Raw genomic sequence first — 15,898 nt, 5'->3', positions numbered from 1 at the left:
GATTTTGCAAAAAATTAATCCAATACGACGTCCACTGTTCTCACTCACAGAACACATTCAGTGTGGGAAACACAAATCATTGTACTGACCCGTGCACACTGTACAACGGAAAAACCTGTCTTAGCGTTCTATGCAGATTCAATGACGAGAAATGTGATAAAGGCAATATGAGAATGTTCAGTCGGTCAGTGTACAGGTGAGTTTTTCATTGGGAGTGCGGCAATACTGAAGATGTTGACTGTGGCGCACTGAACGTCGTATTGGGTTAAAATGTTGCAAAATGTATCGAAGGAAAACGTTTGTAATGAACTTTAACTTTAACTTAGATCAAAACATGGTCAGCTGTGAAATGAAGAATTTAAGATCACGCGGCAAATACTTTACTTGCTAAAAAAAGTAAAAGAAGGGACTCGTCAAATGCGGGTTCCTGATGGCCAGATAATCATTCACTTGATTGTGGTGAGAGCAATCTCTTTAGAAATAATTGAGAAAAACGAAGACAGTAACGCGCCTTAGAAGCAGATCCTATGTTTTGAGCGATTGCAATTATTTCGATTGTCCGCAATGTGACTGCGCAACTCATGCAAATACAGACACATCACTTGAATACGACGCAATGCCGATCCAACGTCGTATAATAGCCCCTTTATCATACATGCATATTTTGGTTATGACTTTTTCCAGAGACATTTAAGTTGATAGAACTCGAACTTGCATGTTCCTCGCTGTACTTATAAAAAGTTGGTTGCTATGGAGTGGTGCAAAGCGTATCACTTGTTTATGTTATTCAGCTGTTGGCCTATTCCATTTCACCGGAATGTTGTGCTGCACGTTCACAGCGATCAACTTAAATAATAAGATATCGACATATGTTTACAGAATTTGATGGACGTTTATGTTTAAGATTAGTAGATGTGAAATAAAGACTGGAGGGTGTAAAGTGAGTAATTTTTCGTACTGTGAAAATAACCTCAGCCCTTCATGAAAGTTACGTGGCCCGCCAAAAATAGGGTCAAAATCGAACTCGCACCAGCGGCATTAAATACAGTGCTTGGTGATGTACATGTTGATGCAGTATGAATAAAACATGCAAAGGTATTTACATCGTCTACTGGTATATTTTCATTGATGGCTTTAATATGCCTAAAATTGATAAAACGGCTTACACGAAAGTTTAACGTTCTTAGAAGTATCCTATGCTTTCTGTCCGAAACTTACATGGAACAGGATCACAATTTTTCTGAGTAGCTGTGAATATATATATTGTGTACGAATCGTAGTCATTGCTATGTGCATCTTCTCTGTCGTGTGCTTTCAGTGGTGTAGTCGTATTTTGTGGCTCATTTGTGGCTATACTCGATATAATTAACTTCCTAGATACTAAAAGTAGTTAATAAGAAACGTGTCTTATAGCGGTTCCGTCATGATGCAGAAAACCATGACCGTACTCTTCAGCAGCGTAAGCAACATGAAAACACTGTACAAGGCCATGAAGGATAAGAATTGTCACTATGTCCGTCGCAATGTAAACAAATTTTGTTTGTTTTGGTAGCACTGATTGTAGTGAAGTGGAATGCCAAGAAACTTAAAGAAAACATGAAATTTTTGAAGAGATTATAACAGATGTTTTCCTGTATCGTCAGTTCTGTGCGCTAAGGCTGAACAAAAATAAATGTGCTGTTCCGATAACCTGCAGACTTACCCTATTTTACCTGCCGACCCTAAACTTTTAGGAAATAAAACAAAGAAAGAAAAAACCCGTAAAATCACGCGTTTGTTACTTGGCATTTGATTTTTTTGGAACGATGATGCATTTTGTTTTTTTCCTTTTATATGTATGATACATTTAAATGTATGAACCAGGCCATCCCTCAATCCGACTAGAACAGGAAGCAAGTCATCGTAATGGCAACACTGACAGAAACCAAGCTGATAATGTAAAGACGTAAATTAACAACAAAACTAGCGGTAAAGCAAACGGAAAATAGGCGAAGTAAAAATTACTCCAATTCACGACCAAAAAGTCATCGTTGATCAATGCTAATGGGTACTTTAATTATAAGTCCTCAGAGAGAATAGAGTCCTCTTTATTAAGTAGGTCTGTGATAAAAATACTGCGATGCATATAGGGCTCAATGGCCAATAATGAGTTCCATGGTGGTAAAAACATAAAACCAGTGTAAACCACCATCGTATTTACAAAAAGTCATTAAATGAGTCAAATTAGTAATTAATCAACAGGATTTTGCCGAACCTTTTTGCATACTATCCTAACAAAGATTATCACCTGAACCATATTTCATAAAGTTAAATGCAGTATTTACAACACTATGAAGTCAACATCAGTACCAAGTTTCATCAAATTTGATACAGTATTTGTGGATATATCTTTCTAATTAGGAACGTTCATTACATATGCAATTACAAATTAATTAACATGACACTGATAAATGTTTTTTTAGCTGTTAAAGCAATGCAATCTTAACATCTGTACCAAGTTTCATGAAATTTGATGCAGTATTTCTTGACATATTAGCCTAATTACGAAACTTCAGTAATTCACATGATACTGCTACATGCCGTGAAACAAATTGATGTGCATAAGTATGACATAGGTCAATGTCCTTGTACCAACTTTGAATGATACTGGTGGAAATAAGTCTGAGTTATAGCTCTGTACATGAAAAAATCGTAACAAAATGGCCGCCACACAGCCACATTTGATCTTACCATTTACAAAAATCAACATGAATATGTATGACATGAGTCAATACCCATGTACCAACTTTGAATAAAATCGGTTGAAACTTGCCAGAGTTATGACTCTCGACATTAAAAAAAACATAACAAAATGGCTGCCATGTGGCCATATTGGATCATATCTTGAAACAAATTGACATATTGGCATATGTATGACATAAGTCAATGTCCTTGTACCAACTTTGAATAAAATCGGTTGAAACAATAAGTAGATACATACATACGTATGTACATAAATATATACATACATACGTACGTACATACATACGTACGTACGTACGTACATTCGTACATACATACATACATACATACATACACACACACACACATACATACATACATACATACATACATACATACATACATACATACATACATACATACATACATACATACAAATATAAAGTATATCTTGCAGGAGGCTTTAACCCCACCTAATAATTGTATATGTCTTAATCGTCAGTATGCATCTAATAAGTATTTGAATTCCTCTACGTTAGGTATACAGGAAACAGTACAGGAAACACAATATCTGCATGTAAGAATGATTGTATAAATGCAATGTCTATTTATGCTCTCTTTTTCACAACAGGTTATTGCTCGCTTATGGAAAAAAATCTTCTGAGCTACGACATGGCTAGCAGAATATTACTCACTCAATATAAACAACATGGAAATTGAATTATAATCAAAAGGATCACCACGTATTGATGTATGTTTCTCAGGAAGTATTTCAGTCATTTAATTGCTGTGCTAAGTCCACTTCGCAACTTAGCGGAAATTCAATTGACGTATACCATCATGATGATCATGCAATTTAATATATTGATTTTGTAAATGAACTTACATTGTCGGAGAAGTGTCATAATTTCACCTGCGGAGCAATCATTGTGTTGTACAACTTCGAATCCCAAAGTTTCATATACTTGTATCAGGTTACCACAATCAACTTCCGTTCCATGGCTTGGACTTTCTCTCGAGATTAACTTGTTATTTATGATAAAGGCTTTGCCACGTCTTGTATTTGTCATGTTGTACTCATTTTCTGTGCCTTTATGTATCGGAAATGTCATCTTTTCATCTACCTCACTGGGTGTTACTAATTAAAAAAACCCAGAAAATAACTTTTGCAGTGCTGTCACTTTCATTGTCACTAAATATCGAGATGGAGGAAATTCGTATTCAAAGACGCAGGTTTATCTAGAACGAATTGTTCTAACATTTTACGTAGAATTGTGTTATATCATTATGTAAACATCTCTAACATTATTCAATAAAATAGTACACTAAATGGCCTGAAATTGGCAGAACACTTGTGAAAGATGAATCGTAATACTTTTGATTCAGGTCTCATCAATTATTAAGTATAGACTCTAAGAAAATTTAGCATATAACATTAGAAAGGTGTTATTTACAATGTTCATGTCATGGAGATGTTAGCATTTGCTTTTCCTGTCAATTACGATGTAGAGTGGATCAATATTTTGAGTGACATTCCATAATCTAATTTCTTGCACACGCATGCACTTGTAACTACCATAGTCTAATCAAGTTTATTAATATCAATTATCAAACATCTATGAATAAAAAGGTTAAGCTAGTTTTGTACTGTTAACTATACTCTTAGTTTCTTTGAAGACTGCAATGTATAGTGAATAAATATTTCGGTGAAATTCCAAAATCACATTTTTTGCACATACGTGCACTTGTAACAACCCCAGGCGAATTAAGTAAATTGATATCAATTATCAAAGATTATGCGGGAGTACTTCAAAAATTAAAGCAAGTCAGAATGCGTTGTGAGTTTGTAGGGGGCGGAGATTTGATAAAATCTGACAACTTTTTGGAGCCGTCTATAGATATATTAAATGCAGCCTTAACTGAAATTCTCACCGCCCATGAATGTTTGCCATTCAAAGCGTATAAGAGTCTAACAATATTCATATATAGGGCTGAATTCCTGATCAATTAATTAATTGGGTTGTAAGTTACCTTTGTAATGTTGTCTGAAAAGAAGTGTTGGAAATTGGCAAAAATGGAAAGTATCTTGTGATTGATTTTGTGACTGAAAATTCATGACGAATGAGGATAGATAATGCATTCATTTCACTTCAGGATGCACGGATATGAAAACATATCAGTATAAGCAATAACACTTACTTGGTGTAGGATAGGGTAGTGCCCCTGCCAAACCTGTGTGAGCCTGTCCTGGAGGATAGCTTGGTCGATAAGGAGGATGAGCAGATGTACGTGAGTATAATGGCGAATTCTCCCCAAATATGACACACATTACCTGGACCAGGCCAACTAAATCCGATGTAGGCTATTGAGGGGGACAAATCAGATCTGAATAAATGATGCATGATTATATTGAAACTGTAGTAGGCCTATTTGTCTTGCTTTCTCCCCTACCTTCCCCTATATAGGTCAATACTAACCATTGAAAACAAAGCAGTTTGGCTGAACTACTAGTATTGTAATGAAAGGGCTGAAATATGCTGATCAGAAAACATTATAATACTGTAGTAGCGAAAGCTTGAAAGTTCAATCATAATCACTATTGAAGAATTACACTAGCTTGCTCAGAGCTTTTTATTAATGATATGATAACATTTTTTTCGATCTGAAGGCATACTAAAAGAAAAGTTACCTATGGCTTGCCTCATACACAAATGAAAGACGTTGTATTACCATTGAACTTCTATCGTATTTCTATAACACCATAATTATACAAACACCAACACACCAACTCATGTTGATTTGCATGTCAATAAAGTGATACGCCATGATGTATTCATGGTAAAATGCGTTCGGAAAAATAATAACAAACACAATATTTGCATGTACCGTACCGAATGGAAGTAAAATGAACTACATTTTACATAATTTTCATCATCTGAAATATTTTGTGATTTTCATGAGACACCGGTATAAGACGGTCACTATAACAACAACCTTGCCATTCCACCATGTCTGTCAGCGAAAACCTGCAGGAGCTTTTCAGTCTGTCAGATTTGTTAGCTGTGGAAGAAGTTTTTGACAATTTACCACCCCAAGCCAAACAACAACATCAACGGTATGTAGAATTTACTGATAGTGACCGGGAGGAGTTCGTCAGTCTTCAAAAAAGAAAAATACCGTGCGAAACATCAACACGGCTTCCAAACAGTTTCAGCTATGGCTGAATGCTATGAGGACAAACGAAACCCGCTGAATATGTGACACCCCTCCTGCTAAGCTTGACGACTATCTGGCAGCGTTTTTAGGGACTCGCCAGAAGTACGGCAGCGACTATATGCTTGATACGCTTACCAACTATCAAAGAGGTATCGATCGGTTTTTACAAGACAGCGGCTGCGGGTTTTCCATCATACGCGATAAGTTGTTCGAGAAGTCGCGAAAATGCCTCGCAGCCAAAAGAGTAGAACTCCAAAAGCACGGAATGGGAAACAAACTATACGCAACCGACAGACTGACTGAAGAAAAATTATCGTTGACAAGGAAGTTATCGGCCGATTAACCCCTGAAGCTCTCTTAAATGCAGTGTGGACTAACAACACCAAAATGCTCAGTTTCCGCGGCGGGCAAGAAAATCGTCAACTGAAATGGAATGATATAATGCTGAAAAAAACAGCCGGCGGCCTAGAATATCTCGAATTCAACGAGCGGGAAACAAACACGCGATGGGAGCAACCAGGAAGTTCAACACGACCGTTTAACCCGAAGATATTTGCGACACCCAACGCCATGAACAGCTGCCCGGTCGAGACTTAACGTCGATTCGCTGGTCGTCGTCCTGCAAAAATGAACACTCCGGTCAGTCCGTTTTATCTCAGTATCAATTACACCCCAACGACTCATATTTGCTACAAGAAAAATCCAATGGGTCAAAACAAGTTGGCTAATGTCGTGAAAACCATGTGTAAAGCGGGAATCTCCGGGAAGAAAACTAATCACAGCATGTGGAAAACGGCCATTATAACAAATTTGCTCCACGCCGGGATTCCCCCAACTCAGGTGCAGCAGTTGTCTGGACACCGTAACGTTCAGAGCATCAACAACTACGCTGTAGCGTCGCTCGAGCAACAATATACACATATTGCCTGGCCATGAGGGCAACAGCATACGTCTGTACCCCGAGGGACTGTGAGCCGTAGGCCGAGGGAAACAGTCTGTTTTTGGGGGTGACTCACAGACCCGGGGGGTTAAAGACGAATGCTGTTGCCCTCATGGCCAGTCAATATGTGTTTTGTAACACATCTCATCCGTAGCCATGCATAAGAACGTACTGTACACAAAACTTGTCTCATGTAGGCCTATGATGTAATATGTTGGAGTGGTTCAGTAAGAAAACGTTTTTCCTAACAGGATCGCAATACTTCTGCAAAAAGTTCAATGCACCTTTGATTATAGTTTTCGTCCGTTTTGAGTCCTTGTTGGAAACCAAAGTATTCAATTCTTCTTCAGGAAGTAGGCTAAACCAAAAAAATTCTCGACTATCGTACCGATCGGCCGCAGACGACATCTTTGTTTACATTCCGGTCCGCGCACGCGTCAATGTCGTTTTTGACGTCAGCGGGCATCATTTTTCGGAACTGATGCCTGGCAGGCAACAATTCCAACAAATGATGCCTGATGACGTCGTTTACATGGATCAGCACAAAAAGAATGCACCCCACGTGACTATCAACTGGCGAATTAGAATACAGACTGCGGATGAGGTGTGTTACAAAGTGAGATGTCCAACATACTATGCAACAGTAACAAGGAAGAAACAGCAATGGTTCCATCATCGGGAAATGTGACAGAAGCAAGACCAGCAAATCCACCATTTCACAAGACCATCAACGAAAGCAGGTACCCAACCAAGGCAGCAGCTACAGCAGATATATTCAGCGGGGCGGTTATTTACGGCGGTTCATTCACCATTAATGTTGCCACGTCCACAGTCAAGTCCACCGCTCATGCGGTTGTGGGCCGCATCACACTCGCCTTCGACTCGTGTGATGCAGCCAAAACCGCACTCGCAGAAATACGACCCCACCAAGAGGTGATATCGAGGGATAACCTCATATTATTTGATGATTTTGTTAATGTCTTGTCATTATTTGGCCAATATTATGAGATTATTTGGTCATGATTACAACATTATCTGACATTATTTGACACACATTATTATCTGAACTCATTATTTGACGTTCTTCATGATTTGAACCACACTCAGAAATCATGGCAATATATGTGGCGACTACTGGGGACAGTGACAGACTTTCAGGAGCAGTCAGGGCAAGTAGGGATGTCATTAATAATGATGTGTCACTTCTGGAGAATAAACGCATCATGATTGCGCTAGTACAGTTGGCATCACAGATGGGGAAAAGGGTAGTGTACGGCGGCCTGGAGCTGCCGCCTATTAAAAACATACTTGAAATTTATTAGTGTTTTACATTAAATATTATCTTAAAAGCGATTTTAAAAAAGAAATTCATGTTAAATATAGTAATAGCGAAACAACAACAAAAAATGATTCCAAAAAAGAACATAAATTTGAAAAAAAACACGTTTTTTGGGGGTTTTTTTTGTAAGAAAAAATCAAATATAGGGATTTGAAACAAAATCGTTTGTTTTATGAATTATTTTGATTAAAAAAAGCAGGAACTTTCATCTAAAAGATTTTATCGGTGCAAGAAACACTAAAATGAAATCACAATTTAATTGAAAATCAAATAGAGTAAAATTAAAAATGAAAAAAAAGGCAAAGAAATTAATAGTTATGAAAAAAGAACAAATTAGAAATTAAACTAAAAATTCAAAAAGGTAAATAAAAATAAAAATAAATTAAAAGTTTAAATTGGAAACGAAATAAAATGCATTTTAAACATGGCCGACAGCTGCCATAGTAGACCAGCATCCGGTTCCTATCGAGTTACACGCAGTCAAATTGGAACCCTCAGCCGTCGGGTCAGAAGGATAAAAAAATCACAAAAAAATCACAATTTGGTGACAGCTAAAAACTGCCATAGTGTGCCAGCATGCTTTTCAGCGGATGAGATTCACAATGGCGGCGGATACGAACGCTTCCCTAGCATACAGAGAGAAAAGTAGGCATTGCATAAGTTTACAAGCGCAGCTGAGCACATCATGTACCTTGGCGAGGTAGTTGTGCTCGTAAACGCAGATAAAAGCAAGTTTTGTTTTCAGAAACCGCGCGCCGAAAATCGGAGGCGCTGCCAGAGGTTTAGTCTATGGCAGTCAGCGGGGCTGTGGGTAGCCCTCCGTACGATGCTGTACGTTCCTGGCGTTATACAGCCTCCAATGTGGTGGGAGACGTTATAACGCCAGGAACACACAGCAGCGTACGCAGGGCTAGGCTGTAGTTAGCTGCAGACAGTGCAGTACTGTAGCTAGAGGATTTGCCTGGTCATTTGGGTAGGATTGCAAATCTGCCAATAATAGTATTATAGTGTGAAAGAGGGTGCAGGGTGCGTGCAGGATCACTGATTACCAAGTGCTGAGACTAGGACGAACTTGATTTACTCGGAGCATGGAGGTAGTAAAAGAAAGACCTTCCTTTCTACCCCAAAGCGGCTACAAATGGCTTTTTAGTCTGCACTCCAGAGGTATAGTGTCAACACTGTCTCCGCAGCCAGCCCAGAGTGCCATATTTGCCTATAACACTATAGACGTGGTCATTTTTGCAACGGTCCGGGAATAAGACTTTTCCGACTACCGAGAGCTAATGGCCTGATAGCGACTGCCGAAGGCCCTGGAGGCTTGCTGTACCACCAGGCAGCTAAACACAATCTGGCATGGTCGGTATGCCCCGGGCTAGGCGCTCTCTGCAGCCAAGGGTTATAAATCGCCGATGCGTCTGGAAAGCCGGGTATGCGCAGATGCAAGCGTTAAATTAGAAGTTACCAGTTAGATATAAGATCGTTTACCTATAGGAAGTTGATAACAAAAGTAAGACTTTCGGATCACAACCTTCATATAGAATGGGGCAGAACGTCAATTCCAAATGTTTTTTTTTTCCAAATTTATTTTGTCTTATTTTCAATCTTTTTCATTTTTGTTTCGATATTACTTTATTTAACGCGAATTTCTTTGCTAAAATAACTTTTAAAAACAACACTTAACACAAAACAAAACACTACTTTTTTATCGGTGGCGGCTCGAGGCAACCATAATGGTGGAACTGGAAGCAACTGGGGTGAGCCTATATACCCATAGTCTTTTTGGTACTTTACAACGGCAGTAATTGGTGGCGCTGATTTAGCTCTCAAAATAATGATATACGTCAGTCTTTGAATAAATCAACCTATTTCTCCTTCATCATTGACTATCTACAACTCATTCTCTCCTCCTGCTAACTTCCTGGGTGATGGATAGAAACATTATGTTTTCAATCATTTTTCTATGAGCCATCGACGGTTTTCAGTCGAATTTGAACTTTTGGCCTCCACCGTTTCAGTGCGTTTTACGCGAGAGGGTAGACCGACACTAGTCAACCTGCTTCTCGATAACAGTTACTGGGTGGCCAAGGAAGGCGATTACCTCATCTGGGGTGCCGCCAACGAAGTTGCTTGTGCAAAAACTTGTTAGCGTGAAGTTTGCCAAGGTGCGGCAAAAAATTAAAAAAATAGAGTCAATGACTCTGTGCTCATCATATTTAATAGCTTTTATGGACCTTGAGTTTGTGATATTAATAGTCAGGTGCATTTAAAAAAAATGATGCGCTGTCTATTCAAGTATGAAATTGGTGGCAACTTTCACACACTTATGCAATACCTTGCAACCTAGTATATCATAATAAGTGGTACAACCTGCCATACCAAAATAAAGGTGTCCTTTTATTATGTTGTATTGCATGGAATTAATCAATACAATATTTGGTCTCTGTAAGGTCAATGGTTGCACATAGGAGACTATTAAAGGTAAAATGCAATAATGAGCATTCTTTAGAGCTTCCGCTGTTAACAATGCTGCCACACCTACATGATAATGGTATATCCCAGACTGCCACCCAGTCAAACAAGTATTGCGGTATCATAGACAAGTGGGAAAACATCCGAGTACAAACCTATATATACCAAGGAGCCAGTGGCATTACATATGCACATCTGCTCTAAAGCCCTTTTAACCAAATTTTAAAGAATCAACCATAAATTTGAGTAGAAGTCATTACTTGACTAATACAGACAAACGATTCCATAAATGTACAATATGACAATGCAAAGAAACAAAAAACGTTCAAAGCAAATTTCCAAGCATTTTTAAAATACAAAATTGTCATATTTACATCTACAGATATAACAGTTTGTGATTAGTAACCTGACCTTGTTGGATTAAGCAGCACAGTTTAAAGTCTATACAGATGACAATTTTTGTAAATATACTTTTGTTATCCTGAATCTTAAGCTTGTTAATGAGAGGCTGATTGTTTCAAAGATCTGTATACCACAACTTCTTTGACATGCACTCATGGTGACTTTAATACAACACTTTTGTAAAATATGTTATGTTTGCTGCCTTGCCAAGACAATCTGACCAATGTTTACTGAGAGTTTAACTATTACAGATCAAACTTTTGTTGCTCGTTAACATTTTATTTGGTAATTTTGACATTATTTGAACAAATACTCATGAACAGTCGATCATGTATCTACCACAAATACACAGGTAAAATGTGAAACAATTCTCAATTTTGGCAATTGGACCAGGGACTTCCAGGATATCGTATTTGGCACTAAAAAAACAAAACAGGCAAACATTACTAGATCTGTACCCCAAAACTTTTTTAAACACAATTTAGATATTTCCATGATAACTTTTGTAAAACATTGTGTGTCAGCTGCTCTGGTTAAGGTTACATGTAACAATAATAAACTTCTATCTTCCAATCCGCTCATATAACTTTTCATGAATATTTTGAACTTAAAAAACTAAAGTTGACACCTACTATCTAACATGTAAATCCTTAACGCAAGACTGAGACTTTAGACCAATAACCGATAAAACCACAAAATACGTATATACCAATTTTATGCTTTTCAACAAAAATATCGCATACATTGTCCCTCCAAACATATGTACCAAATTACAAAGTAATAACTATCTTAACAATAGAAATATTATTATTATGAAAAGTTATATTTTTCCTTATTCTTTTATCAACCTCTACAAGACTTTAGTCTGTTATTGATCAGCATCTAAGCGTTCCATATTTTGAAGCTGGCCACATTTAATGCAGAAATCATTAATTTGGCCTTCTTGTGTGCCTTGGCCTATGCAGAGTGATATAGATATAAGAAAAAACTAGATGTAATGATAAGATAGTTCAATATACAGGCACTCAGGGTGAATATATTATATCAATTTGATTGATTTCTTGACCTCTTTCTAGTTATGTGATGATTTTTAAGACAATCAACCCGCAAGGCAGTTTCAATACGCTGACAAATACGTTCTTTTTTACACGCACATAGCAATACATTCCTTGATTTTTCATTTGTCATCGAACAATATTTGACATAGACTGAAATACAAAACATGTAACCAATATTTACATTTTGCTCATACACCAGATACAGGAAGTGTTTATATTTCCTTTTGCAGACTGATGATTACCAGAAAAGCAAACACCACTTTTGTGAACATTAAAGCAAATGAAAACTTCCTGCATTTAGCCTCTTTACTATTTATTCAACAACCACAGTGAAACATTGGGGTAAGTAAAATGTTTTAAGCAAGTCAGCGAGAGCACTAGTGAGATTGCAGGTTGCACTCTAATCCTTTCAACCAGTATTCGAAAAAAATAATTCAACGTCAGTTTAGAAGTATTGTGTACCTTCTTAATGTGAATATTGAAAAATATATCAGATGTGATGATACAAAGCCACATCAAACCACATTTAGCTAGGCTTGATTCTTATTTATGAAAAGATTCCCCATGTCACTTTGGTGAGAGTGCTCGTGTGAGGGCGCTCTTCAATCACGATTGTTTTATTGTTTGATTCCATTCCTCCGACTAAGTTTCTGTGCAATTAAGCCTGTGAACTTACATGTCGCCATTCATGTAAATATGGTAGATAAACTCGTCCATTGGCGTCCACATATTTGGATGGCTTCACCAGCATGTCACTTGTGGGCTTCACAAAGGCCATTGGTGCATTGTAAGGATGCGTGTCCATTAACCAAATACATACGGGAATATTGTATTTCGCACCTGAAATTCACACAAAGTCATTATCACAAGTGCTAGAGTGAAATGGACACCAAACTTAGAAAGTTCCAATAGATTTCTTTAACAGTTTTCCAACATCAATACAAAAATGGCAGGGAACTTTGATCAGGGTTTCATCATGTATATTCACGATGATTACTGCAAGTTGTCTAAGTTGTCTCTGAAGATGTTTGAAAAGTCTGGACAAATTCACCTACATGTTGTGAACATTGTCAATTAAAGTAACTGTTTGAATTTCAAATGCCAGTACAGTTGAAATAAATTGTTTCTCCTATTAAAAGTCCGTAAAGTAACTTAGAATATGTATATGATAGGTATATAGAGATCGTATGTGCTCATGAGGCTTGCGGAGTTGAAACACAGTCTCTTAAATTCACTGTGAAGTTAATGTAAATATTTGCAAAATTTTTCTCACCAATGCTCCTAACAAAAGAAAGAGTTGCAAGTTATTTTCAACACTCTAGGCCTCTGGTAAAGAAAAAATTAACCTAAATTTGGGAGGAAAAACCTAGACACATGACAGGTCACAATAGCGTCAAGGGCTGCACCACGTCATGCATAAACCATTTACTCTAAAACTGTTGGACTCTGTGGATCATACTGCTTTACCCTACTGTATAAAAATTACAATGTAGCAGCACATGTGAAGAAGCATTAAGTTACAATGCACCTCGGGGGCAGATATTCAGACTGTCAACTTTTTAAAATATTCTTTTTGCCCATCATTTTTAATCTCATGGTGTAAATGCAATTTTCAGCGGCTTTGTTTTGTGAAACTTTAGAATTTAATCTTTCCCCTTTATTAAAGATACCGTCGGGATGGAACCATTTTGAATTTCAAATATCGGTAATAAATAATGGGTAATTTGTTTCTCCAGTACAAACATTTACGAGGTTACCCCTAATTTTTATTCTTGATTTTGAAAGAGAATGGTTAAAGTTTGCTTATTGAAAGTTTGAGCGAAAGTCTAAGTCCTTCATTTTCTAAGGTACAATCACCTTCAGGCTATGTGATTTAGGAAAATTACGAATGCTACTTACCTTTATAATTGACTGGTATGGTGCCATCCAGGCTTATTAATTCTTTCCTTGTACCATCATTAAATACTAAAAATATTAAAACGTCATTAGGTTTAATCCAACATGATATGTATTGCATTACATTCATTTTTGATTGCTAAAAATGATGAAAGACTAAAAACCTATCTGAACAAATGGAGATTCATATACAACAATATTAATTTTTCATTCTCAGCCCACTGTGATGGAATGACAGAATTGTACATATGAGTACAGTACATCAAGAATGGCGTCTTTGCTATTATATTGATGGCTCCCTTGCATACAGAGCATAATCAACCGTTCAAGTACAATGTAAGATTCTGCAAATACGTGGGCATTTTGAGTACATTTTTACAAAATTTGTGAACAAAAATTGTGGGCAGGAAAGCTATACGTCTCTTTATGAAAACCTCGAAAAACCAACACGCGCAAGGTCACAAAACAAACAAACAATTAATTCAGCCTAACCAAGAAATTTTTTTAAAGGCTATACTGTAAACAAAAGGAGTTTGCAATTCAAGTGAATGAAAGTCTAGGACGGCGGACCATCAATTTATCATTTAATAAGTCTGAAGGACAATGAATGCTTACGTATGATAGAAAATGTATGGAAGACCTGCAAACTAGACTGCACAACTTATATTATACATCACTGGTCCAGGGACCGTGAAATGCTAAATATTTTCATCATCCATTAATAATTTTAAAGGGAAGAATCAGAAATTTATGAGATTTTGAAATTCTACAGGAAGCTGATATCAATATGTTTCCATTAGACAGTGACCATCAAAATTATAAAAGTGCATTATTCACTGTATTTTTTTTTCATTTTAATTAACTTTAATCATGTTGTTAACTATTTTGACTGCGAATGGGTTCATCAAACATTATATTAAATCATGGCTTACCATAGTGATCATTCTTGGGGCGTAGATCCCTGTAGACAGCAATGAGATTGGTGCAATCTGTGTATGTCAATTTTGTGTAGGAATACTACAACAGAAGAAAAAATATGATAATAAACAAACACTAAAAAGCATGTTTACAAAATGATAACGATAATGCTGACCATATTTGTGGTGATGGCAGTTGTATCAGTGATACCACTTATGACTACGCTTGGACTATTCATGACATTGATTTTTTCAAATGAAGAAAGGCCTCTCGTGTTCATGCAACTTTGATAAATGATGATGTTGACCATGATCATGATATTGACAATGGCTATAGTTATGTTGAGGATGGTGGTGGTGGCGGTGTTACTATTATCGCTTGAGAACATGCTGATTGTATGAAATTTCCATACCTGTCTTTCTACATTAATGACATCTAAGTGCAATGAAGGGGTCATGAGCTTGGCTTTAAACACTTCTGTTTCAGAGACTTTAGGTGCAATTTAACATAAACATATTAGAATTGACTAATCTCTTCTAATAGCCACGCTTTCAATAGATGCTTATAACTTATCACCCAAGCGCCAATAAGCATTTTTTTTACATAAATTTGTTACATATATAGATAGATAACGCTTTTGTAAAAGGCCTTACAGTCGAGTTTTGAAACGGAATTCAGTTGAAAATAAGCTAAATTTATGATGAACTTGCACTTCAAAATATCTGAAAGACATCATTTCATTGAATCCTCTAATGCCCACATAATCTCAATATGAATGTTTTCATAAAAGTATCAAAACACTACTTGTTGGAAGCTGCTCTGTAATTCTTTGAGTCCTATAATTTGAATGTCACAGGATCAAACAACTCTTTCGAAGAAACACTGACTTGATAAGTCGCTCGAGGACGCTCCCTACGCTCCCCTTCTCTTACAACTTGA

General features: G+C 37.0%; 2 protein-coding genes across 2 annotated transcripts in view; both read right to left on the bottom strand.

Annotated features, from left to right (window-relative positions):
• The window catches only part of LOC139114700 (uncharacterized), a 426,568-nt gene that overhangs the window by 149,419 nt on the left and 261,251 nt on the right, over positions 1-15,898 (bottom strand). The gene's annotated exons all lie outside the window — the stretch shown is intronic.
• The window catches only part of LOC139114654 (caspase-3-like), a 29,675-nt gene that overhangs the window by 12,804 nt on the left and 973 nt on the right, over positions 1-15,898 (bottom strand). Inside the window, exons 2-6 of the mRNA XM_070676502.1 lie at positions 14,974-15,058; positions 14,045-14,110; positions 12,822-12,985; positions 4,921-5,083; positions 3,608-3,859 (exon numbers count right to left, since the gene is read on the bottom strand). Coding sequence (XP_070532603.1) covers positions 3,608-3,859; positions 4,921-5,083; positions 12,822-12,985; positions 14,045-14,110; positions 14,974-15,058 — 730 coding nt within the window. The remainder of the gene's footprint in view (positions 1-3,607; positions 3,860-4,920; positions 5,084-12,821; positions 12,986-14,044; positions 14,111-14,973; positions 15,059-15,898) is intronic.

The sequence above is a fragment of the Ptychodera flava genome, chromosome 2 (genome assembly GCF_041260155.1).
Source record: "Ptychodera flava strain L36383 chromosome 2, AS_Pfla_20210202, whole genome shotgun sequence".
NCBI lineage: Eukaryota > Metazoa > Hemichordata > Enteropneusta > Ptychoderidae > Ptychodera > Ptychodera flava.
This window is presented reverse-complemented; position numbering and strand designations above follow the sequence as displayed.